The sequence below is a fragment of the Dermochelys coriacea genome, chromosome 20 (assembly GCF_009764565.3).
Source record: "Dermochelys coriacea isolate rDerCor1 chromosome 20, rDerCor1.pri.v4, whole genome shotgun sequence".
In the NCBI taxonomy this organism is placed as follows: Eukaryota; Metazoa; Chordata; order Testudines; family Dermochelyidae; genus Dermochelys; species Dermochelys coriacea.
In genome coordinates, this window is record NC_050087.2 from 16,812,237 (window position 1) to 16,836,823 (window position 24,587).

Here is a 24,587-nt window from a genome sequence, read left to right on the forward strand (position 1 = left end):
CGGCAGAGATTGCCAGGTGTGTCACCGCAGGAGCACACCCCTGGCTCTTACAATGGGAAAGAACATGCAACAGCTACTACTCACATCTGAATCAGGCCTGGGTTTCCAACTCATTCTGGAGCACACATCTTAGTTGCATCTGCACTGCAATAAATTAATAACAATCCCTAGTTCCGATCTACTGCTTTTCATCAGCAGCTCTCAAAGCACTTTACAAAGGAGGTTGGTATCATCTCCATTTTACAGAGGGGGAAACTGAGGCACAGAAAGGCAAAGTGACTTGCCCAACATCACCCAGTAGCAGAGCTAGGAATAAAACACTGGTCTCCCAAGTCCCTGACCAGTTCTTTATCCACTAGACCACATGGCTTTGAAGAGAAACCAAATTTCCTTTTAATCATTTTGGAGGGGAGGGAAGAGAGGAGTCAGTGGGACAATCATATCATAGCCATTGTTCCCTGTATGCAAGTACCTGCTTGTCCAAGAAAGGCACTGACGCTTCAAAATCCTACCTTGAATCTAGGCTGCACTGTGGTTTCTTAACAGGCTCAGACCCAACAAGCACTGGGATTTGAAACAAGTTTTAGCAAGAACTCCTTTGAACAGGGTTCCTGATTATCGGGCTTCTGACTGGGTCGTAGAAATGCAAAATGAGATGTTTAATACAATGCAAAATTGTATTGCAGTTGGCTACTCTCTTGCAAGCAATCATTAATCATCATTAAGTAATCCAAGTCTGAATTGAAGCTATTACATAGTGTGACAGAGTTCCACACTCATCACTTGTCCTGTTCATTCTGGAGCACCATGTAAATGAAGGAAGCTAGAGCACTGAACCAGGAGACTTGGGTTCTATTCTTAGCTCTGACTCATGACCCTGAGTAAGTCACACCTCCTCTGTACCTCAGTTTCCCCATCTACAAAAGGAAATAATGATACTGGCCTTCTCTACAAAGCAGGAAGATCTGATGAGAAGCCAGTTATTATTAGATCAGGTTTCAGAGTAGCAGCCGTGTTATTAGATCAGTGATCCCTATCTTCTATAACCTCCTCTGGTAAGGTACGGAAAGGGTGGGATAACCAACACCTGTACCCAACTGAACCCCCAATTGTTACCCGCACCAAAGAGCATGGTGTGGAACTGGCCATTTGTACCCTCTCTGCAGGAAGAGGCAGAGCTCAGATGTCTTGTGGGTGGAGTGCTGCCTCTAACTCTGTCTCAGACACTTCCCAGTATAAAGTGTGTTGCCCCTAAAAGGGAATGGTTATCTGGGCTTCCTAAACTCATTCGGAGTTTCCCTGGGCTTCCCCAAGCACGGGCCTAGTTTGTGCCCACTGCCAGCAGAATCACAAAGAGCCTCCTCTTGTCTGAGCTGAGGAACCTTCTTTCCAGTGGTTTCTTAGGGTGGCCCTGAAGGATCACACTGCTTTAACCCCTTAATTCCTGAGTCGATTCCGGCAGAGGATGAAGCTGGTGGCAGATGAGAGCAGGTGGAACAGCTGGAGAGCGGGGGGAGAAAGGGGCAGGAGAGATTACCCAAGTTGAATGGCTGGGGGGGGGGTAGCAGAGCTTTGATCTCCCAGCTACTTCTGGTGTGACCCTGAAGTCGCACCCTGGCGGTAAAGAATTAATAGATGATCTGAGTGCAGGAACTCACCCCGAGTCCAAACACCGTGCGGGGGGATGGGTAAGTCCAGCGTGCAGCCAGCCTCTCTGATGGCCTATGCAGCGATTGTTGATAAGGCTGGACGAGCCGAGGGAGCCCAGCCTGGCGGGGCCCAGCTGTGTCTTGGGCTGAGGCTGCTGTGGTGCCAGGTACCATTCCAGATAATAGCCGGGAAGGGTCCCCAAAGGCGCTTCAAATGCTGTATGCTCAGGGCTACTGAAATGCAGCCACCTCTGGGGAAGGGGGTGACATGGATAGTAACAGAGAAAGGGAGGGTCACTTGGGCAAACCTCTGCTCTTAGGGATGCTGTCCTGCCTCATTGACTAGCATCCCTCCCTCTTTTGCCTTCATGGGCTCTGGATATTATCCATCCCCTCTCGCCCCCCCAAGTCCCGTAAAATTAACCGGAGCCCTTTATAAACAGCAGCCTTTTGGGTCCTTCCACAGGGGAAGGAGATTTGCATACATCAAGCTGGTTTGCATGGGATGGGAGACAGATGGGAACATGCAACCCTGGGGTGGTTACATGGTCCTGGGTGGAACCTGCACATGGGGTGGGTGATCTGCTTGCAGCAGGAGGAATAGGTGAGGTGCTGGAGCTGGAAGTGGGAACTGCAGCAGAAGGAGGATCCCTGGGCAGAGGGATCCCCTAGTCTGGAAGATGAAGGGGGAGGAGGAAGAGCCAGGGGGATGTCCATGGTGTGGGACATGCAGGAGTTGGAGCTGGGGGGTCCCTGGGCTGGGGGATGTTGGGGGGAAGGGGGAAGAGCTGGGGGTGGGGGTCCCTGGCCGGGAGACGCAGGGGGGGAGAGCTGGGGGGGTCCGAGCTGGGGGGGTCCTTCGAAGGAACTGAGAGACGAAGGGGGAAGAGCTGGGGGTGGGGATCCCCGGCTGGGAGATGTAGGGGGGGGAGAGATGGGGGGGGCGCTGGAAGGGACTGAGAGATGAAGGAGGAGGAGCCGGGGGGGTACCTGGGCGGGGAGGGGGCGGAGCCTGCGTCCTAGGCCGGAACCCACCGCAACCTCCCGGTTGCTATATTGTTGCCATTTCCAGCCTCTTTCGAATGTTGTGAATGAAGGCTAAGCGGCCACGCCCACCTTCCCCATATATGGGCACCGCCTCCCAGTCCCGCGCTCCCTGATTGGTGGGCCTCCCGCCCTGATTGACGGCTCTCCCCAGACTTCCCACGTGGGGGAGGGGGCCCAGCCACTGATTGACAAAGGGGTCAGCCATTGGCAAGCGGGGGCTGCCTCCCGGTGGCCAATGGGAGTCGGGCAGGGGGCGGGGAAGCCGGGGATCAAGCAGCCGTCGAGCTCATTGTTGTGGAGCTTCTTAAAGGGGCCGCATCGCGGGGCTGGCCTAGAGGCGGCGGCGGGGGATCTGCTCAGCGAGAGCGGCCCGGGCCCAAGGAGACCCCCTCCCCCCACCCTCGAGGGCGGGACCCGCCGAGCTCCGGACCCGGCGGGCGGGGCCCCGGGGAGGCGCCCGGGCGAGCCCGGGGATCGAGCCCGAGCGCTGGGCCGCGGGGAGCCCGAGCCCATGGAGCACCCGGCCGCCAAGCGGCGCTGCGGCCCCCCCGGCGGCGGGGGGCGGCCCGAGGGGCCCGGACTCGGGGCCGCCGCGGAGGGCGGCGGGGGGCGAGCGGAGACGCTGCTGGATCTGAGCGCCAAGCGGGTGGCGGAGACGTGGGCCTTCGAGCAGGTGAGGGGGGCCGGCCCCGGTGGGGATCCCTGGCCCGTCCCCGTCCCCCCGGTGTCAGCCCACCTGGGGGAGAGCCCCGGGGGTGTCCCCCTGTTGGCTCTTCTGGAGGTACCCTCGTGTCCGCCCATTTTTCTATCCCTTATCCCCCCACCACCCATGCACACTTCTGCCTTCAGCTCCCGTCCCGCCCTGGGTTCTGAGGGCTGCCCCTATAACCCTACTGGGTCATTTCCCCCAATCTCTTCCCTTGTGGTGGCCCCACCTCATCCTCTTCCCCAGCCCCCGGTCCCTTTTGACAACCCCCCACCGCCCCTGTGAGATGCTCCTACAGCAGTTGTCAGCAACCCACCTACTGACCTTCTTGCCCCCCACGGCCTCTGAGCCAGGATCAGGCCCCGCACCCCACTGGCTGAGCGGCCTCTTGCTGCCCACTCCTCCAACCCTGCCCCGTGGCAGGTGCCTGGCTGCGGGCAGGGTGACGCTGGCTGGGGTCAGAGGAAGTGGTTACTCGTGTCCGGGCCGGGCCAGACCAGCCCTCTGTAAATTGCTGGGTGGCTCTTTGACCTCCTTTTGGGGTGACAGGCAATCCCGGCTCAGCCCCCTCCTCCAGCTTCCCCAGCCTGGCTTCCCCAGCAGGGTGCACTGGTGGGGAGGGGGGTGTTCGGTCATTGGGAAGGATGGAAACTGAGCAAAGGGGAATTTCAGGGGTTGTCTCCGGGACTGGAGGCAATGAGCCAGGAGGCCCCTGCCTGCCCTAGATTCCTGCCTTCAAGCTGGGTACCAGGGAAATCTGTGCTGAGAGCCAGAGCTGGGAGCAGGTGGGCACCCGCCCCGTTGCTTGGGACTTTAAAAACTAGTCCAGGCAAAACCCTGGAGACGCGACCCCTGGAGGGAGCCTTGGCAAACGGCTGTACAGCAGGGCGGGGAGCAGACTAGTCTCCCATCTCCCTGCTTATCTGTACGTGGGCCTGACTCCCCCCACCCTCCAAACCAATATTTAAACCCCCCTGCCTCCCAAGAATCCAGGCTGCTGGGACAATCCTCTCCCAGGGAAGGGATTTGGTTTCGAGTCAGGCTGGGAAACTTGTCAGACAGGAGTCTCCTGTCATGACACCCCTCCCTGAGATGAATGAACCCTTCCCCACTAGCCCCCACCACCAGGGCATGCTGAGACTTTGTGCTCTGGAACAGGTGAGAGAGGTGGCTTTAGAAAGGGCAGCTTCCTTTCATCCAAGCCCCAGAGACGCATTTAGCAGGGGGCTGATAGGACCAGCTAAAAATAAAAACTGCTCAGACCTCAGCTGTGTTCTTGGTGCTGCCTAATTTTTACTCTTCTGCGGGAGATGGGCTGAGCTGAGGGCCTGGTGTAAAGACCCACAAGGGTGTGAGATTTTGCCCTGCAGAGAATTGGTCCCTCTAACCCTTAGGTCATCTGTTCTTTACCTAGCTGTCATGTCGTGCCCTTCCCCGTTGCTGGATGCGGGGCTGGGGGTGGCCCCTGGCTGGTTGCGGAGGTAGAGAGAGATCCTGGTGTTGGAGAATATGAGCACTGGGACATCCCTGGACAGGAGCAATCCTCTAGTGGCAGACAGTGCTCTAGTCATTTTTTAACTCCAAGGGTCCAGCTGTAAATGAAGAATCCATGCCTGATTGCAAGATCCTAATTGCGCCACTTGCCCCGTTCCTCCTAGCCCCAGACCATGGAGGCCCACCCAGCTTGGGGTCCGGACTCAGGGGAGAGGAAAGTGGTTAGTGCACGAGCCAAGAGCTGGGGTCAATTCCTTGCTCTGCCACAGTCGCCCCTTGCTGGGAGCAAGTCCCATTTTTGCTCCATGCCTCAGTTTCCTCTCTGTCCCTTGGGGGTGATAGCTCTGCCCTGTCTCATGGGGAGGTGTGAGGATAAATACAGTAAAGATTGCTAGGCCCTCACATAAAATAGACTTTCCCCCCCGCCCCCTTTCCCCACGGTGTATTTCATACCTCGCGTATCTGTGCTGATGTCTAATGAATCAGTCGGGGCTCTGTCTGATGGCCAGGCAGCTCCCCAGTTCTGTAAAGTGGTTTATTTTTAAGTTGCAAGCACTTTCTTGTTCAAGTCTCTGCTTCTTAACACTGTTTGGCTCCTTGTTTGTGGGGCTGCTCAGCTGAATCCAGCCCCCCGCTGCCCCCTCCCCCCAGTCACCGATCCTCTGCTTTGAGGGGGTTGACAGAGGAAAACATGCAAACCAGGGCGGCCTGTTTTTTTCTGTGGTGAAACTGACAGTGGCTTTCTTCTTTTTCTCTTTGCTCTGAGCCCCTGCGTCATGGAGACCTAAATCTGCCCTTTTAGAACATTCTGTCATTAGCTTCTGACCCCCTGACATTTCCCTGGTGTGGGGGGAAATAGACCGTGGGTGTCCTTGAAAATAACACACTATGGAGCTTTAATGTAATGGAGTGGCCCTGCCTTCCAGTTAATGGACGGAGGGCTGGTCGCAAGGAGCCCTGATCTTGCACCCCTCGCTGGGGGGAACTCCCAGGAGCTTTGCCTGGTGAAGGCCCACCATGAGAAATGAGCTCATCACGGGGGCGGGGTGTTGAGTCTAGGGGCTTGCAAGCGTGCTGGACCCAGCCTCCCCCTGTGTGAGCTCAGGCAAGTTGCTGCCCCTCTCTGCGGTTCTGTTTTCCTCCTCTGTGAAGTGGGGGGGGGCATGATCCTTCCCTTGTGTGTCTGTTCGGTTGTGTGGGGCAGGGGCAGGCTTTCGGGCACGGTGGGGTGCTGGCGGCAGTCCGGCTATGAAAACAATGGTCAAGTTTGAAAATCTCACTGAGGGGAAACTGGTGGTTCATTGCCGTTTTATTCCCTGGCCTGGTGTGTCTCTGGGGCCTGGGTTGTTGTCATGGTCCTGGCTCCCCACACACCTTGGCTCCATTCCCCTTTGAGTCTTCCAAGCCAGCAGAGCCACGGTGGCTGTTTTAGCCAGCAGCCACTGGGTCGGGCTTGTAGTGATGGAGAGCATTACACAGGATCTATGAGTCTTCCCCTGCTCTAGCCACTAGATCCCGCTTCCCTCCCGCTGTGCTTAGGGGAGAATGCTTGAGAGATCCCCCACGTGCCCCTCGCTCAGGAGGGGTCTGCTCGGGGTGCGGGGGGTGTCTAGAAACAGCGGCTGGTGCAGGTGCTCCCTGCTCCACCAAACCAGCTTCCCGGGGGAGCATCTCTTCAGCCTTGGCTCCCAGGTGCAGGCTCATCCTAGCCAGTGGCCAGGGATGGCCCAGTGACTGGAGCATCCCTGCTAGTCCAGTGGCACTTGGAAGATGTTGGCCTATAAGTTTCCACAGGCCTTTGTCCACCCAGGTGAGGTAGAGCTAACGTCGCTGGCTGAGACCAGGTGGGGGACTGACGCCGTGTCCCTTCCTCCCCTGCCCCCGTGTGCTACAGGTGGAGGAGCGATTCTCCCGCGTCCCGGAGCCTGTGCAGAAGCGCATCGTGTTCTGGTCCTTCCCACGCAGCGAGCGCGAGATCTGCATGTACTCGTCCCTTGGCTGCCACCCCCCCGAAGGCGAGCGCGACTCCCGGGTGCCCTTCAACCGTGGCTTGCACCTGCTGCAATCTGGGGCTGTCGACCGGGTGCTGCAAGTTGGTGAGTGTCGCCCGCTGGGAGGGTTTGGGGGCTGGGGCAGAGGGCAGTTGGGGCTGGCGAAAGCTGCTGCATAGGTAGACCCTCACTGGGAGGGCATCTGCATGGTGCGCCTATGCTCGCCCTGCCACTCGGTCCCTCTGCTGAGCCTGCCCCAGAGAGGGATTGGCACAGGATTGGGACCAGAGTTCCACTGCCCGCTCTGCCACGGACTCCTTGGGCAAGTCGCTGCATCTCTCTGGGCCTCAGTTTCCCCAGATCTAAAACAGGGTTTGATCCTTCCTCTGTCTTCTCTGTTTAGCTATTTCTCTGTGTTTGTGCAGCCCCTGCTAGCTGGAGGGGGGGATCTGTGTGGTGCCTGGCATGAGGAGGTCTGGATCATGGTTGGGGGCGCACCTGTGCGGCATCTGGCATGACAGGGCCCCCCAGTCATGGACAGAGGGCCAGAACCACAGGGACCCCCATGTTGGGGGTGTCTGTGCAGCACCCATCACAGGCCCCTAATTGTGATTAAGGATTGTGCGTGCCTGTGCGCAGTGCCTGGTACGACAGGGACCCCAATCAGTTGGGGGTAGGGGGAGGAACTGGGACTCCAGGGGCTGGTCACTGCTGGAGTTTGTGACATGGACAATTGCTGCTCTAAGAACCGGGTGAAGTTTCAGCTGCTGAGATGGGATGGGCCCACACCCTGGGATCCAGTCCTTTAACCCAGCCAGTATTGCTCTCTGGGTCCCGTTCCCCAGGGCTGGGTCCCGTCCAGCTTGAAACATCCCAAGCCTTTTGCTGTCCCAGGACTAGCACCTTTAGATTGGCACCGGCCAGGTCCCTGGGAGAAACCCCATGTCCTGGTCTCATCTGCCCTGCTGTGGACCGGCCACTCCCAGTCTCTAGTGTGGCATCAGGTTGTCTTTCTGGGCCTGTGAACGGCAGGCCACTTAGCCCAACACACATGCTTTGCCTTTGTCTGAGTTCTCTCCCCATCCGACTCTATCCCGTCCCTCAAGGGCTGTTCCAGGCCCTACAGGAGAAACTGTAGGCAGCTGGTCGGGGGGGGGGGGTGCCTGTGTGTCTGCACTAACAACTCGTCTCAACCAACTTCAAGTGCTTCCCGGCCCCTTCTCATTTCGGCAACAAAAGTCTGTTTGTCTTTTTTAAATGTAGTTCCGTTTGGGGCTGGTGTTGTGTGAAATCTGGTTCTTCTCCCCCACCTTGGTGGAAAGTACGATCCCCTTCACCCCAGTGGGGAAAATCACTCCAAATATTTCCCCTTCCCCAGGGGAAATTGCCTGGGAACAAACTCTCAAAACTGGGTGAGGGAAGGTCTGGGACGGACAGGCGCACCCGCAGCACGGCTTTGCTTTGTGTGTATTGAGAATCAGACGCTCCTGTGGGATTTTTCTGGGGGTGGGTTTGAAATTTGCTCCTCACTGAATCTCCGAGGGTCTGAAAGTGCTCAACAGAGTCCCATTGTTGTAGAAGTGGATGCCCTCTGGGGCTCCTGCAGTGAGAGACCCCCACGGACATAAGGCTCTCTGTCTTGCTCTGACGTCAGCTCCGGCCGCGTCTCTCTGGGGGATTGCGTGCCACGAGGCTGCAAGCTTTTGCCTCCACGCTTGTTGTCCCCAGTAGTAACTCCAGGGAGCGAGGACACAACAGCTTCTCCCGCACCCAGCTTTGCAAATTTCGCTCCCAGGAAGGTGTTGGGTCTGGCACCCACGTGGCCAACAATCCTCTGTTGGGAAAAGGTCCAGGCAGACCTGGGAATTAAGGCCAGCGTGAGCCTGTACATGCAGCTGCATGGAGGGAGCCAGCTCCAGGTGGCGCTCCCGATACTGCTTTGTATTAGGGCCCAATTGTGTGTCCAGCGTCCCTGAGCTACTAATGGAAAGGCCAATTTATTTGGTTGGTGTCATACCCGTGGGAATGTGGTGTGGAAGGTGCTGAATGGGGTGGCAGTGTGACCTTGTGGCTAGAACACTGGACCAGGACGCTGGAGTTCTGGGTTCTGTTCCCAGCTCTGCCATTGGCCTGCTGCATAACAATGGGCAAGTGGGGTCCTGGCTCCGTGCCTCAGTTTCCCCATATGTAAAACGGGGCTAATAATTCGAACCTCGTCCATGAAGTGCTTTGCGGTGTGCTGCTGAGAGTTTCTAAACAGGGGGGTTTGTTGTTCGCACGCTGTAGAAACACAGGGCAATGCAACCACCTCGGCAGAGGACCCATTTCCAGTCCCCTGGTTGCGATTTTGAGTGTAGACCGGTCCTAGCCATGTCTCTGGGCTGTGCTCCAGCCCTGGTCTGCTCAGGGACACTTAGAGATGGGGCCTGCCTGTGCGCTATTACAGAGCTGTGTCCGGAAAGCCATGTGGAGCCAGTTACTTGCATGCTGCTGGACCTGCAGGGCCGCAGGGCTTTGATTCCCAGCTCTTCTGACCTGCCCGTGCCTGCATTCAAGGCAGGATTGCTGATGTGAAATAGCCAGGTGGGTGCCAGACCCAGCACCTTCCCCACTAGCTGAATTTGCAAAGCTGGTGCTGGCGCCATCCTGCCTGTCTAAGAGGCTGCTGTGTCCTCGTAATGCAGAGTTACTGCTGGGGTGGCTTAAGCTCATGAGTTCTTGGTGTAAAAGATCAGGGTGAGAAAGTGTCACCCAGATCTGTTAGCAGATGTCTGAGCTGAAGAGCGTTTGGCTGTGGGGACTCTGTCTTGCAGCACCAGATCAAGGGGACGTTGGTGAAATGAAAAGGCATCTTCTTCCAGACTGCTCAAAGGAAAGGCTTTGTCTGACCATTGTGTTAGCCTGCAGAACCCACGGCCACTGGATGGCCTCGGGGCTGAGCATTTAGCAAGGGTCAGAGGGATTGGATGTTTTACGTGGTTAACAACAATAGCCACAGATAGTGCTAGCAGCCATCTAGGAAGGGATGGATGACTTCTTTCTCCACAGCCGAAGCCAAGTTCTGACTGTTGTCTACACTACAGCCTAAACCTGGGGTCTGACTCTCAGCATTGGGCCCTGCACACCTCAGTCTGACTCCGGTCAGGCACCAGACCTGGGTCCCGGGACCCTGCTGCAGGGGGTCTCAGCCCGAGTCCTGCTGTGACTCCGGTCCAAGCCCTGTCATTTCGCAGTGTGGCCGCAGGGCAAGGTGCAGAACCGAGGCAGAAGATCGGTGCAGAGCGGAGTGTCAGGGTGGCTGTGACACCCGGGGCCAGCTGTTGTAAACCCAGGCTTACGCTGCAGTGTGGAGCCAGAGTCCCTGAGCCTGGGTCCTCCACCTTAGTGGGAGGTGGAGACATGCCCTTGGGGAGACCTGATGCAGGGGGTGGGTTATCCCTCGGGCACTGCGGCGGGGTTGGTGCACTGTCCCCGGAAGCACAGGGAGGCGCGCAGCTGAGTCTCCGCTCCAGGCAGGCAGTCCCTGTGCCCCTCTCGTTCAAGCGCCGAAGGGCTGAGCAGCAACATTGACGAGTTTGAAATCAGTTGCCTCGAGATCCTGGCCCTTTGCTGCTCGAGCAGGCTGGTGACGCCCCGGGGAGCCTGCCCTCCTGCGTGGTTCCTAGTGCCGCTCAGTTAAAAACCCATCCGCTCTCGGGCCAGGGCTGGCGCAACCACCAGGCCCCTCGGGAGCTTGTCCCTGGGGCGATAAACACAGGCCCCGTTTGGGGTGGTGCCAGGTGCTCATGGAAGTGTGAAGGTGGCCATGGAGCAAAGGGGTGAGCGGCTTCCCCCTGAGGCTGGGAGGGCAAAGGTGGCCAATTTCCGAGGGGGGCTGTGGGCAGGAGCGCTGGGGAGGGGTTGTGTGCAGGGGTGGGGATGGAGAACCAACCTCAGTTGGCTGCTTGTCCGCAGCCCCTCTGCCCCAGAGCTCCTGTGGGTGCTGGGGATTTCTGGGCGTGCTGTCCCAGCTTGGGGGGGAGCAGCCCCCGGGTGCTCACCTTGTGCGAGTGGAGTGGGCAGGACCCACGGGGTGAAAACCAGGACTCGGCTTGTCCCATTCCCCTGCTCCAAGCTGGAGGCAGAGCAGCTTCAAGTGTGCCTGGAGCCAAGATGTGACTCCCACTGCTGATTTGACACCGTGTCTGGAGTAGAACCAGAGGCAGCTTGGCCCAGACACCAAGCTGGGAGTCAGGACGCCGGGGTTCTTTTCCTGGCTCTGCCATGTGAGCTTGGGCACGTCCCTGCCCTGCACCTCAGTTTCCCTAATAATGCTTGCTGAAATCAGCCTGGTTGTAGCTCAGTTTGGCTGGCTCCTACAGCCAGGGCTGTGTATTTATAGCCCCCTTTGTGCTCTCCTCCTTCCCGAGATCTCAGAGCAAGGGCCGTGGCATTTACAGGGTTTGTAACGCAATCCAGGGTCACAGGCTCTTGGGGAGTGAGACATTTAATGGAGTTTCCATATTCAGGCTGGAAGCTTGTCGGGTCTGTTTCTGAATTTCACCTCTAAGAACCCCACAATCTAAATCTCACCTGCCCCGGAGATGCAGCCACTTCTGGGGTGGTGCCCAGCAGTGCTGCTCATCAGGTCAAAATGGGAGGGGGAGGAGGGTCGTACTAAAACAGCACTAGAGTGGCCACCGCAATGCAACTGCCTGTCCGAATCCATCCCAAACGCTGGGGTTCACGCTGCCCTTGTCGAGGAAGGAACTTTATTAACGGGTGCTTGCTGGTGGAGCTGAAGACTGAGGACCAGTGGGGGATTGTTGAACAGCTCTAGAAAGTTTAGCCATTATTTATATAATGGCAGGGGTTAGAGGACCTTGGCCAAGCTGTAGCTGCCTCTGGGGTAGAATGCAGGGGCTGTTTATACAGGGATCCCTCACCCAGCACTGAAATGCAGCCATCACTGGGGTGGGGTGCAGCAGCTGTGTACAAGCCACACCCCTGTTTAAGACAGGAAGTGAAGAATCCTGCATTCCAGTGAAGGTTATAAGCTTGTTCCCCACTGTGGATTCTGGTTCTCTGTCCCAGTGCTAGGGATCCTGGGGTTCTGGGTGCTGCAACTCCCCCCACCCATGCCTTAGAGCTCTCTTAGTGAGAGACGGTCCCTGCCCCACAGAGCTCACACTCCAGGTAGGGGATTATTATCCCCATATTGTAGATGGAGGGGTGGGGGGAAAACTGAGGCACAGATTGACAGTGACTTGCTGGGCAACACCCAGAGTCTGGCAGAGCTGGGAACTGAGTGTGGATCTCCCCAAGCCCATGCCCGTCCTTCCGAGCCAGCCGCACGGGACCCCAGCCCAGGGCTTTGGGTGGTGTCTCCCTTTCTCCGTGGGAAGTCGGGGGGGCGGGGTGAAGTGCCTGGATTTCTCTCTGGCCTGGGGGGTGACGGGGCGCCTCTGGGTCATGGGGGCTCCAGCCGGGCTGAAGCGCTGTCCCCGGGCAGTAACTGTGTCTGTTTTACTCCCTGCAGTTTCAGTCAGGGGAGGGTAGCCTGGATGGCTACTGGGTCTTTGACCCCGTCTGTGCAGGCCCCAGCCGGAGCGCGGCTCCGTTCCCAGCACCCACCGTTCCCACCGCCTCTTCCTCTTTCTAGCCCCTCCCGTGTGTGCCGCTGGCTCCAGCCCAGCCTGCGGCGTGCGGTGACATGAGCTGGCAGCCACGGGTTCCACCCTGAGCTGTGCCACCGTGAGTCACCCCCTGGCCCTGGGCCAGTCTCAGTCAGACGTCAGCACCTGCCTCCCATGCTGGGCTGTGACACAGCAGGGGCGGGGCGCTACTGGCGGACTGGTTTCATTAGGGTGTCTGTGTCCCTGTCTCACCCATGTGATTCACCCGTGATGCTGGGTGTGCGCCCGGCAGGCTGACCTCCCCTGCCCCTTCCTCTGGGCAAGCCGGCTCTCATCAGCCCAGCCTCACGGGGATTCACCCTGCACATGCAAACGCCTGCTCCTTCTGGCTGGGGGGAAGGGCTGCAGGTGACCCGGGGGGCGGGGGGGAAGAGGGCTTTTAATGACTTGAAACTCCGAAAGGGCTCCTGCCAAAAGTGGAAACCAGTACTAAGGAGGAGCCCAAGAGAACAGCCCAGGCCGGTGGGGACAAACGGAGAATGGCTAAGGCTCAAAACGAGTTGCCCCTGCGAGGGACACAAGCCGCAATACCAAGCAATTTCTTAAATGCCGCAGGAGCAAGAGAAAGGGGAAGGGAAGAGCCGGGCCACTACTCAGCAGGGCTGCAGAGCTAATAACTGACAACCTCACGAGGGCTGAGGTGCTTAATGCCTGATTCTCTACAGTCATCACCTCAGCGGTTAATGGCGACCGGGTCCTTGGCACCGGTAATACTAACAGGAAGGGGGAAGAACCAGTGCTAGGAGATGGAGAGGAGTTAGCTGCATGCACGTGGGCAGGCCTGGCAAACTCGCCCTAGGTACTGATGGAGCTGGCCACAGCAAGCTCAGACCCGTCCCCAATTGTCTTGGAGAACTCCGGGGAGGGCCCAGAGGACCAGAGCCGGGCAAACGTGTCTTTAAGAAGGGGAAGGAAGAGGCCTGGGACCTATAGACCAGTCAGCCTGACCCTGGTACTGGACAGACGGTGCCAAGCCGACCGAATGTCCTCGTTTGACTGCGTTCCTGGCCTGGGGGGGCGTGGGCAGTACATGTGATGTATCCTGATTTTAGGCAGGCTTTTGATGCAGTCCCACATGGCGCGCTCATGAGCGCGCCAGGGGTGTGTGGTCTAGATGGAGTTATGATAAGGTGGGTGCACAGCTGCTTGAATGACTATGAATAGTTATCTGGGGTTTGCCCTCCAACGCGGAGGCCAGATCTGGTGGGGTCCTGCTGGGCCGAGCCCTGGGTCCGGTTCCGTTCGCTGTCTTCGTTAATGACTCGGACGATGGAGGGGATGCTGATCAAATGTGCAGATGGCTCCGGGCTGGCCCCGCTTTGGAGGCAGGATTAGAATTCAGGACGACCGTGACAGCTCAGAGAATTGGTCTGAAATCCACAAGAGAAGCACAAACTCCCGCGCTGAGGAGGGGAAACGCAAAGGCCCAGCTACAGAACGGGGAGCGGGCCCTCACTAGGGGTGTGTGGGGCCTGGGATATAGGCGCAGTGTTTCTAATCTGCCAGGGGGTGCTCCCTGCCCCTCCCCCAGGCTCTGCCTGGGCTCTGCCCCCAGTCAACCCCCTCCACCCAAGGCCCTGCCCCTGCCCCGCCTCTTCCCCCAAGTGCTCTGTGCCCTCACTCCTGTCCCCTCCCTGCCAGCGCTGACGGCAGGAAACAGCTGATCTGTGGGCAGGGCCTGCTGGTGGGCGAGGATCTGGTAGGGGGGCTCCTCTTCGTGCCCCCCCGCCCGTCTGCCGCTCGCCTCACCTTCCCACCTGCCGCCTCACGGTTTTATAGAAGCGTGGGGCCCCCCAGAGCATGGGACCCAGGGCAGTCACCCCAATTTGCCAAACTCAAGGGATGGCTCTGAAGAGGGAATAACTGGCTTGGCCGCAGTGCTGCCGAAAGGGCCTGGGGGTGACAGTGGGTCACAAATTGAATACAGGCCCTGGCAGCGGGATCTGGACTCTGGCAGCACCTGAAGGCCCCAATCTCAGCTGAGGTCTCTGTTGGGCCAAGCACTGCACAGATTCCCCACGCCTGCTCCACTGCCCAGGATCGGGGCCCCCTGTTGGGCCAGGTCCTGCGCAGGCTCTGACCAAGATCAGGGGCCCCATTGCGCCGGGTGCTGCCCAGACACACTGGGAGAGATGGTCCCTCCCCCAGAGAGGTCCCAGGCTCCATAGACAATGGGCAGGAGGGGTCTAGTGGCTAGAGCAGGGGGCTGGGAGCCAGGACTCTTGGGTTCTACCCCAGCTCTGGGAGGGGAGTGGGGGCTAGTGGCTGGAGCAGGGGGGCTGCCTCCCCCTCCCCATAGCAACCCTGTCCCCTCCTATCCCCAGGCTTCCACCTGAGTGGGAATGTCACGGAGCCGGCCGGCCCCAGCGAGCCAGAGCGGAGCTTCCACGTCTCCATCAGCTTTGACCGGTGCAAGATCACGTCAGTGAGCTGCGCCTGCGGCAGCCGGGACATCTTCTACTGCGCCCACGTGGTGGCACTGTCGCTCTGCCGCATCCGCAATGCCCGGCAGGTGGAACTGCGTCTGCCCATCTCCGAGACCCTCTCCCAGATGAACCGCGACCAGCTGCAGAAGTTCGTGCAGTATCTGATCAGCGCCCACCACACCGAGGTGCTGCCCACCGCCCAGCGGCTGGCTGATGAGATCCTTCTGTTGGGCTCGGAGATCAACCGCGTGCACGGTACGGGGGGCGCCTCCCATTGGCTACGGAGGGGGGGGACCCGTGGGTGACTGTGGAATCTGGGATCTGCCTCCTGATTGGGAGCAGAGCAGGGGCCTCTGTCACTCCCTCCCCCACCCCATTGCCCAAGAGGGGAGGAGGGGGACGGGGGGGGTTCTGCCCTGCTGACCCTGTTTCCCCCTCTCCCCCCTCCACCAGGCGCCCCAGACCCCACGGCTGGTGCCGGCATTGAGGACGCCAATTGCTGGCACCTGGACGAGGAGCAGATCCAGGAGCAGGTCAGGCAGCTCCTGTCCAATGGCGGCTACTACGGGGCCAGCAAGCAGCTGCAGTCCATGTTCAACAAGGTAATTCCTCCCCCCCCCCCGCCCCCGTCAAGGACTCCCCAGCCTCAGCAGGGCCACAACCGCCCTGCCCCTGGCCTGGCCTGTGTCCCCTCCCTTCCACCCCCCAAGTTGGGGTCCTGTCCCTCCCCCCCATGGCTTCCCCCAGAACAGGGGTCCCTGCTGATCACTCCTGCCCCCGTGCCCTGTCCCACCTCAGTCCCTTGGCTGGAGCTGGCTCAGACCCCTCTTTCTGTGCGTGTGGGGGGGGGCGTGTTGCTGCCCAACCCCTTCTGCCCTACAGTGCGGGGCTCTCTGCTGGAGCTTGGGAGGAGCAACCCTGGGCTGGAGTCCTCCTGGGCCCCCCCACACTCCATCTGCCTTGGGCTGCAGCAGTCCAAGCCCCCCTGAGTCGCTCCCCCCTCCCTCCCAGGTTCGCGAGATGCTGCGGATGCGGGACTCCAATGGCGCCCGCATGCTGATCCTGATGACGGAGCAGTTCCTGGAGGACCCGCGCCTGGCCCTGTGGAGGCAGCAGGGAGCCGGCATGACGGACAAGTGCCGGCAGCTGTGGGACGAGCTGGGTAACGGGGGAGCCTCTTAGACTAGCACCTCCCAGGCTAATCTGCCGGTGCCCCTCACTCCTGACCCGCAGCCCCCGCTGTCCCAGCCCTGGGCCTCCCACCCCTGCCGGTGCCCCTCACTCCCGACCCGCAGCCCCTGCTATCCCAGCCCTGCGCTCTCCCCTAGCTCTGCCGGTGCCCCTCACTCCCGACCCGCAGCCCCTGCTATCCCAGCCCTGCACTCTCCCCTAGCTCTGCTGGTGCCTCTCGCTCCCAATCCGCAGCATCTACAGCCTGGGTGAACTTTTGGCTTGCCTGGCGCCTGTGTCACCCTGTTCTCCCCGCTGCAGGGGCCCTGTGGGTATGTGTGGTCCTGAACCCCCATTGCAAGCCGGAGGAGCGCACCCTGTGGCTGGCACTGCTGAAGAAGTGGAACAAGCTGGACGTCTGCCCCTTGGAGGAGGGCAACTATTCCTTTGATGTGCCTGGAGCCACCGTGGTCCTGCAGCCCCCCTCGGTCCCCAGCACAGGTACTGGGGGGGGAACAGAATGGGGGCCCCAGAGAGGGGACAGGAGTGGGAACTTGGAGCAGAGACATAGGGGATAGGCTGGAGGGACCCTTGGGCAGGGATGGATGGAGCTGGGAGCAGTTCCCCATTCCCTGGACCCCAAGGCAGTGTGGGGAGGGTCTGCTCTCCATGGCTCAGATCTCTGCGCTCCCTACAGGGGAAAGGCCCCGAGCCCCATTTTTCCCCCCCCCTCGCCAGCCAGTCAGGCCCCTGCCCTGGGGCTGGATGGGAGCTGGTGCTCCCCAGAGGGGACAGGCCCTGGGTCTAGCTGCCCTGCCCTGAGTCCGGCTTTTCCCCGGCAGCGGCCGCCCGCCAGACCGTCTTTGGCCGCGCCATCAAGGCCGGGGAGCTGCGCTGGGGCGACTGCCACCTGCAGAAGATCCTCGGCAGCGAGGGCTACGGCCTGGGCATGAAGACGGGTGGCGACCAGCTCTGCTTCGACCCCCAGGGCCGTCCGCTCTGGCTGGGCGACCCCTTCCCCACAGCCTGCGCCCGCGTGGACGCCCTGCGCTCCCACGGCTACCCCCGTGAGGCCCTGCGCCTGGCCACCGCCCTCAGCACCACCATGCGCCTGCAACGGCGCCACCAGCTGGAGAGCTACAAGCAGCAGAAGAAAGGTGGGGGCGGGGTCTGGGGGGGCCCATGCGGGGGAGGGGCTGGGAGGCAGGACACCTGGGTTCTATTCCCAGTCCTGGGGGACGGGTGGGGAAGGTCTAGTGGGTGGAGCCAGCTGGAAGCCAGGACGCCTGAGTTCCTTGCTCTGCTCATGGAAGTGGGAGGTGGACCTGCCAGCACCAGCCAGGGGCTCCCTGACTCGGGTGTGGAGGAGCAGGGGGCTCTGGGCCGGGAGGGGCCCCCGTGCAGCGAGCGTGGCCAGTCTCAGCTGGCGGGGGGGGGAGCCAGTGTCTCACGGGCCCTCCCCACCCACCCCCCGCAGAGATATTGCACAAGGGCAGCACATCCATCACCAACCTGGAGGGCTGGGTGGGCCACCCCCTGGACCCCATCGGCTGCCTGTGTCGGACCCTCCTGGAGCCCTGCCGCATGGACCACGAGGGGCTGTCGCTCTATCCAGGTATGGGGGGGATGTACCACGCTCTGTGACTGGGGGGTGGGTTGCAAACAGGCTCGAAGGGTCCTCCTTTGGCAATGGGGACTTGCACTGGAGGGGGGGGCAGTGCTGGCCCAGACTGGGTGGGGGGGTCGGCATCCGTGTCTGTACTTCCGGCTCAGTCCAGGGCTCCCCCATCTCCTCCCACACGGGGGGCGGAGGGCACACTGGCCGTGGCTGACACCCCCCCGCCATCTCCTCCTGCACTGGGGAGGAGGGGGCACACTGGCCGTGGCTGACGCCCCCCCCTCCCCCCTTTGCAGACGCGGCGGTGGACGGGAAGAAGAAAGTGCTGTACCAGCACGTGCCCATCCCCTCCAGCCCCGGCTCGGGCGCGTCGTACCTGGTGCTGGCGCTGGAGGTGGCGCTGGCGGGGCTGGGGCAGCAGCGTGCCATGCCCGAGGGGCTCTACGCCCAGGACAAGGTGGTGCGGAGCGAGGAGCAGCTCATCGCCCTGCTGGACGAGATGGAGCCGGACGAGAGGCTGGTGCAGGTGCTGCGCAAGCAGGCCGCGCTGCTGCTGGAAGGTACCGGGCTGCGTCACCCCGAGCGGGCTGGGCCCCAGGGCCCCATCGCCAGCTTGGGGAGGGTGGGACACCCTTCCCTCCTTGCTCTGGGGTGGGAGGGACCCTGTCTCTGTGGCCCCGGGGCCCCCCGTTCCCTGAGGGTGCTCCCTGCCGGGAGAGGGGCTCAGCTCCATCTCGGGCGGGGGGGCTGCCCCCCGAGGCAGGCTGCGCTGCGATTGGCTGAGCAGCTCTGTCCCCCGTGGTGACGTGCTGCCCAGCTGGGCTCTAGGCACCTGCGCCGGCCAGCCCCTCACCGTGGCATCTGTTCCCTGCCAGGCGGCCCGTTCAGCGGCTTCGGGGAGGTGGTGTTCCGGGAGAGCGTGCCCATGCACACCTTCGCTCGCTACCTCTTCACCGCCCTGCTGCCCCACGACACTGACCTGGCCTATCGCCTGGCCCTGAGAGCCATGAGGTATGTGCCCACCCGCCGGCCCTGGCATCCGGCTACCTCCCCCCACCCTGCAGCGCAGCCTGGGTACCCCAGCTGCTTCCCCCACCCCGCATGTAACCCAGCTGTGCTGGGGGGCACAGGGACACCTCGTGAGGCTGCATGGGGAGGGGCCCATCCACACCCCCCGAGATGATCCACACCCACCCCCCCACGGAACAAGCTGCTCCCATGGGGGATGTGGGGGGGGGGGCGATATCCAGTGTGTCTCCCCTCCTGTCGCCTTCTGGACCAGGGAGGGGCTGGGACTTCTGGGTTCTCTCCCTGGCTCTGGGAGGGGGGGTGGGGTCTAGTGGTTAGAGCTGGGGGGGGCTGGAAGCCAGGACTCCTGGTTCTTTTGCCGGCTATCCTGCTGAGCCCAGGTTGGGGGTGCTGGGAACTCCCCTGACCAGCTCCCTTTTCCCATCCGCAGGCTCCCCGTGCTGGAGACGGTGATGCCGGCCGGGGACATCCTGCACCAGAACCCGCTGGACTCCATGATGGCCAATCGCTTCCCCCGCTGGTTCATCCTGGGCCACTTGGAGACGCGCCAATGCGAGCTGGCATCGGCCATGCTCACCGCAGCCAAAGGTGAAGCCGGATGCTGAAGCACAAGCCTGGGAGCCAGGACTCCTGGGTTCTATTCCCAGCTCTGGGAGGGGAGGGGGGCCCTGTGGTTAGAGGGGGGCTGGGAGCCAAGACTCCTGGGTTCTGTCCCAGCGCTGGGACAGAAAGTGGGCTCTAATCATTACAGTGCAGAGGGGTAGAGTTGGGCACTAGGTCTCCTGGGATCTACTCCCTCCTCTGCCACCGACTGACTGCCCAGGTCAAGTCCCCCGCATGGCCCCATGCTGATCCCATGGGAGGACAAGGGGACCACAGAGCCCTAAGCTTCTGTGATAGACACGTGCTCCTCTGGGCCAGGCAGAGCTCCCGGATCCCTCACATGGGAAAGGACGTGAGATCTCAGCCTGGGGCCGGATCAGAGCTGACACCCCCTAGAGGGGGAAGTCTTTGTAGCCCCTTTCTGAAGCTCAGAAGCTGGGCCCCTCTGATCGCTGAGAGCTGCAGGCGTCAGCCCCTCTGGGAACCAGGCCCATGGGGGCTCGAGTCGTCCGTCCCCCCACCCCCAATTCCTAGCCCTGCAGCTTGCAGATCTTCTTCCCCTGGGTGTCCCAGCCACCCCTGGGGCTAATCCCTGCCCCCTCATCCCTGGTCTAGGAGACCCCAAATGGCTACACACGGTCCTAGGGTCCATCCAGCAGAACATCCACTCCCCCGCCCTCCTGTTCAAACTGGCCCAGGATGCCTGTAAGACTGCAACGCCGGCCAGTGCCCCGCCGGACACCACGCTGCTCAACATCTCCCTGGAGCTTGGCCTGCAGGTAGGTGAGGCGGAGGGGGGTGGGGGGATGGCTGCTTCCTGACTGGAGGAGTGCAAAGATCTTGACAGACCCTGTTGCTGTGGTCGCTTGCCCAGCACTGACATGCAGCTACCTCTGGGGTGGGGAACAGCGGCTGCTTAACAGCACACAGTGGGAAGGGGGTGGCATCTAGAGGTTAGAGCAGGGTTGGGCTTAGTCAGGACTCCTGGGTTCAGCTCCCAGCTCTACCACAGATTCACTGTGAGACCTTGGGCCAGTCCCTTCCTCTGTGCCTCAGTTTCCCTTTATGTGCCATGACCCCACCCCATGTGCTCTCAGCCCCTCTGGTGAAAGGCTCTGTAAGAGCTATAATCCAAGCGCACGGCAGCTGTAGACGGGCTCCCCGCTGTGGAGGCTCTGTCTTGTGGGGGCCATGCCCCGGCCACTCTCACGAGTTGTGTTGTTGTCCCACCCCCACCCCCACCCCACAGGTGATGCGGATGACTCTGAACACCATGACCTGGCGCCGGAGAGAGATGGTGCGCTGGCTGGTGAGCTGTGCCACCGAGATCGGTGAGTGGGCGAGGGCATGGATACCCCTCGAATGGCCCTCTGCCCAGCTGACCCCCACCCCTCTAACATGGCACCTGGTGTTCCCAGCTCCTAGCATGAGTCTACCAACCCAGCATGGATGGGAGCCAGGACTCCTGGGTTCTCATCCCAGCCCTAGGAGGGGAGTGGGGTCTACTGGTGAGACCAGGTGACGGGTAGGGTCCCTGGACGCCTGGGTTCTCATCCCAGCTGGAGTTGGGCAAGTTGCTGTCTCTTTTGATGGGGACGATCCCTGCCCGCTGCGACATTCGCAGGCTGGGTGGGGGAATTGAGGCTTGTGACCTGAGCTGACCCCTCCCCGGGGTCTCGCAGGCTGGGCAGGCGGGTGGAGACCTGTGAGCTGCGCTGACCCTGCCCCTGCCCGTCTCCCAGGCGTGCAGGCTCTGATGAACATCATGCAGAACTGGTACAGCCTCTTCACCCCCATCGAAGCCACCACCATCGTGGCCGTGACGGGCACCACCCCGGCCACCCTGCTGCGCCTCAACCTGGCCTTCGGGCAGCGGGACGAGCTGTGGGCCCGGGCTCGGGCCGTGGCCCTGCAGTGCGCCATGAAGGACCCTCAGAACTGCTCGCTGCCCGCCCTGACCCTGTGCGAGAAGGACCACGCCGCCTTCGAAGCCGCCTACCAGATCGTGCTGGACTCGGCCGCCACGGCCGGCATGGGCCACTCCCACCTCTTCACCGTGGCCCGGTACATGGAGCATCGGGGGCTCCCCCTCCGTGCCTACAAGCTGGCCACCCTGGCCTTCTCCCACCTCAGCATCGCCTTCAACCAGGACACGCACCCGGCCGTCAACGACGTGCTCTGGGCCTGCTCGCTCAGCCACTCGCTGGGCAAGAGCCAGCTCTCGGCCATCGTGCCCCTCATCATCCAGAGCGTGCAGTGTGCCCCCATGCTCTCCGACATCCTGCGTCGCTGGAGCCTGCCCCCGCCCGGCCTGGCCGCCCTCTCGGGCCGCCGTCACGCCGCCAAGCCCCCCGCCGCCCCCGGCCTGGACAAAGCCCCCCTGTGCCAGCTGCTGGAGGCGGCCATCGCAGCCTACGTCAGCACCACCCACTCCCGCCTCACCCACATCAGCCCCCGCCACTACAGCGAGTTCATCGAGTTCCTGTGCAAGGCCCGTGAGACCTTCCTGCTGGCCCCCGACGGGCACCTGCAGTTCGGCCAGTTCCTCGACAACCTCAAACAGACCTACAAGGGCAAGAAGAAACTCATGCTCCTGGTGCGGGAGAGATTTGGCTAAGGGGTGGGGCCACAGGCTGATCCCTCCCCCTTGGGGTGGGGCCACAGGCTGATCCCTCCCCCTTGGGGTGGGGCCACAGGCTGATCCCTCCCCCTTGGGGTGGGGCCACAGGCTGATCCTCCCCTTGCCTTGGGAAAGGAGTGGCTCAGGTGGGGGCGGGTCTATGGATTCAGCTGTGGAACCCCCACATCGCTGCCCCCTGAGGGTGACAGTTGGTTTGACATAGGGCCCCCCATCATTCAGTTCAGGGGAGCCCTTAGCCAAGGGCCCCATCTGAATGGGGGTCCCTGGGCCAGGACCTGGTCAGGGCGGGGACTCTATACCTGTTTGAAGGACTCCGTTTCTCTCTCGTGTTTAATTTATATTGGGGGGGGCGGACTCATGGTGGGGTTGTAGGAGTCGCAGATTTCAGTATTACCACTGGACGGCTGTGGCTACCAGCCGTCTGTCTTGAAGGATCATCTGTGAGAGCCGAGCCGGGCGGGGCGGGGCGGGGCGGGGCGGGGGGGTCGCAGCTGGTGGCAGGGGCCAGCCTGGGTGTGATGCACAGAATGGGGAGGGGCTGGGGCCCTGGAGCTGGGCTTGGCGGCAGCCGCGAGATGCGTGCGATTTTAGCCAGCACCTGGGTGGCACTGCTGGTTTCCGGCCGCTTTTGAGCCAGGTGGGGGATCCGTAATCCTTGGAACGCGGCCCTGTCTCCACCCCAGTCTCTCCCCGAGTCAGTACCATTTTTGTCCATAAATTCCCCCTTGGGAATTTGAACCCGTGACAGCAGAAGACCACACCTGCACCCCCCCCCCACTTCTCCCAGCCGTGAAGTGGGGGGAAGCAGGGCACGGGCCATGCGTTCCGGCTCCTCCATCCCCCTGTGCCAATACCGGAGTTGTTTCCCCTGCTGGCGTCTTGCAACTGCGAGGATCCGAAGCCGTAACCCCGCGGAAGGGCCAGGCCCTGGGCTCCTTTAGGCCTACCTGTTCCCAGCCTTTCGAAGGGCTAAATGACCCCTTGCGAGGCAGCCCCGGTCACTGTCTCTGAGGGTGGATGGACCAGCCCAGCAGGAGCCGGGAAGCCAGAGGGGACCTGGGTTTTTCTGCAGTGCCCCTCCCCGTGGTATCTGAGCGGGTCAGATCTAGCTCTGGGGCGAGAAGGGAGCCGGCCCAGTCATCATCCAGATCTGGGAGAGGCCAGGGGAGACCAAGCTGCAGGGCCCCTTTGCCCTTGGTTCTAGCCTGGCCGTTCCCACCCTACCTCCCCAAAAATGTCTCCAGGACCCCGTGGTTCCGGCCCTGGGCCCAGCACCTGCAACCTCCGAGCTCTGGGGCTGCCTCTCGCCCAGCATGGGGCACCCCACTGAGGGGGACAATCGCCCGCCTGGTGGATTTCCTGCAGTTCTTCAGTTCCTTCCCAGCTGGGCGGGGGGGTTCTTTCCAGTTGAATATTTAGGGACCAACCCCCCCTTGTTATCTCTGGTCCTGTCTGTCCCCTGTTCTCTCTCCTGCCCGCCCCCCATTTCTGCTCCAATCCCTGGGGGGAGGGAAGATGTAGATGAATCCAGGACCCAGCTCTGGGGGGGTGGTAAGCTAAATCGATCCCAGCAGAGAAGGAGTGGGGGGACCCTGATCCAGCCTGTATTGCACCCTTGTGTGGCTGGGGGTGTGATTGGTTCTGCGGACACCTCCAAGTGAAGGATTCCTAATCTGGCCTCTCCCAGCACAAGCCTTGGGGGGGAGAGGATGCTTTCCTGGTTTGTAGCAGTGCTCGTTTCATACCTCAAACCCTCCCCCTGCTTCAGGCCAGAACAAGACTCCTGGGAGTTAGGAGGGTTTTTTTGTTTCTTTTTCTACCCTGGTGGGGCGGAGGGTAATTTCTCAGTGTCCACCAGGGGGTGCCCTCCCCCCTCTCCAAAATTCCATTTTCCTCTGGCTAAATTCTACTCAGGAAAGACCCGTACGGGCACGTTACAGACTCGATTATTGTGAAGATGAGATAATAAAAAAAACCTAATATATATGAAGAGAGGGTCTGAAGTGACTTGGGGGGGCCGTTTGACTTTAATACTCCATGTCCCTTAATAGCCGAGGAGGGGCAGCCGATATTATTCTATATTGCACAGCTCTGGTGAGGAGCCCTCCTGATCTGGTTTGTTACTTACCGGTCATTGTTGGTTTGTTTGTTTGTTTCCCTGCCTATATTACAAAAAAAAAAAAAAAAATCATGTAATTTTGTAATTTTTTTCTATTTATTGAATTGTTTATTGTATTGTATTTTTTGTAAAAGTTTTAACATTTAAAAAAACAACTTTTTTGGTTTCTTCTTGGTGCCAGCGGTGGGGGCATTTGAGTCTTTGCATGGCGTCGCCAAGCCGTGGCCGGGGTCACTGGAGGATGGAAATGTAGGTTTTTCTCTAGCGGGGCGGACGAAGGTGGAACAACTTCTGCTGGGAGCAGCGGGGGCCAGGCCCTAAGCTCCTTAGCCCAGGGTGCTGGTTACGCACATGACCGCTTGGCACAGGGCCAGGGATGTGCAGATCCTCCCCAGTTTGCTAGGAGGCATGGGCCCCTG

General features: G+C 60.8%; 1 protein-coding gene across 3 annotated transcripts; it reads left to right on the forward strand.

Annotated features, from left to right (window-relative positions):
• Positions 1-2,959: 2,959 nt before the first annotated feature.
• Positions 2,960-24,179, forward strand: ZSWIM4 (zinc finger SWIM-type containing 4). 3 transcript variants are annotated; one of them, XM_038379243.2, is made up of 15 exons: positions 2,984-3,369; positions 6,791-6,992; positions 14,887-15,243; positions 15,442-15,590; positions 16,000-16,150; positions 16,480-16,659; positions 17,001-17,315; positions 17,636-17,773; positions 18,073-18,336; positions 18,652-18,787; positions 19,236-19,393; positions 20,024-20,187; positions 20,658-20,739; positions 21,151-22,040; positions 22,105-24,179. In XM_038379243.2, the coding sequence occupies exons 1-14, from the start codon at positions 3,208-3,210 to the stop codon at positions 22,023-22,025; spliced, it is 3,333 nt and encodes a 1,110-aa protein (XP_038235171.1). In that variant the 5' UTR covers positions 2,984-3,207; the 3' UTR covers positions 22,026-22,040; positions 22,105-24,179. The 3 variants fall into 3 exon arrangements, with proteins under 3 accessions (XP_043362875.1, XP_043362876.1, XP_038235171.1); XM_043506940.1 differs by lacking the exon at positions 17,636-17,773 and having other exon boundaries at positions 2,960-3,369; XM_043506941.1 differs by lacking the exon at positions 17,001-17,315 and having other exon boundaries at positions 2,960-3,369.
• Positions 24,180-24,587: the final 408 nt, after the last annotated feature.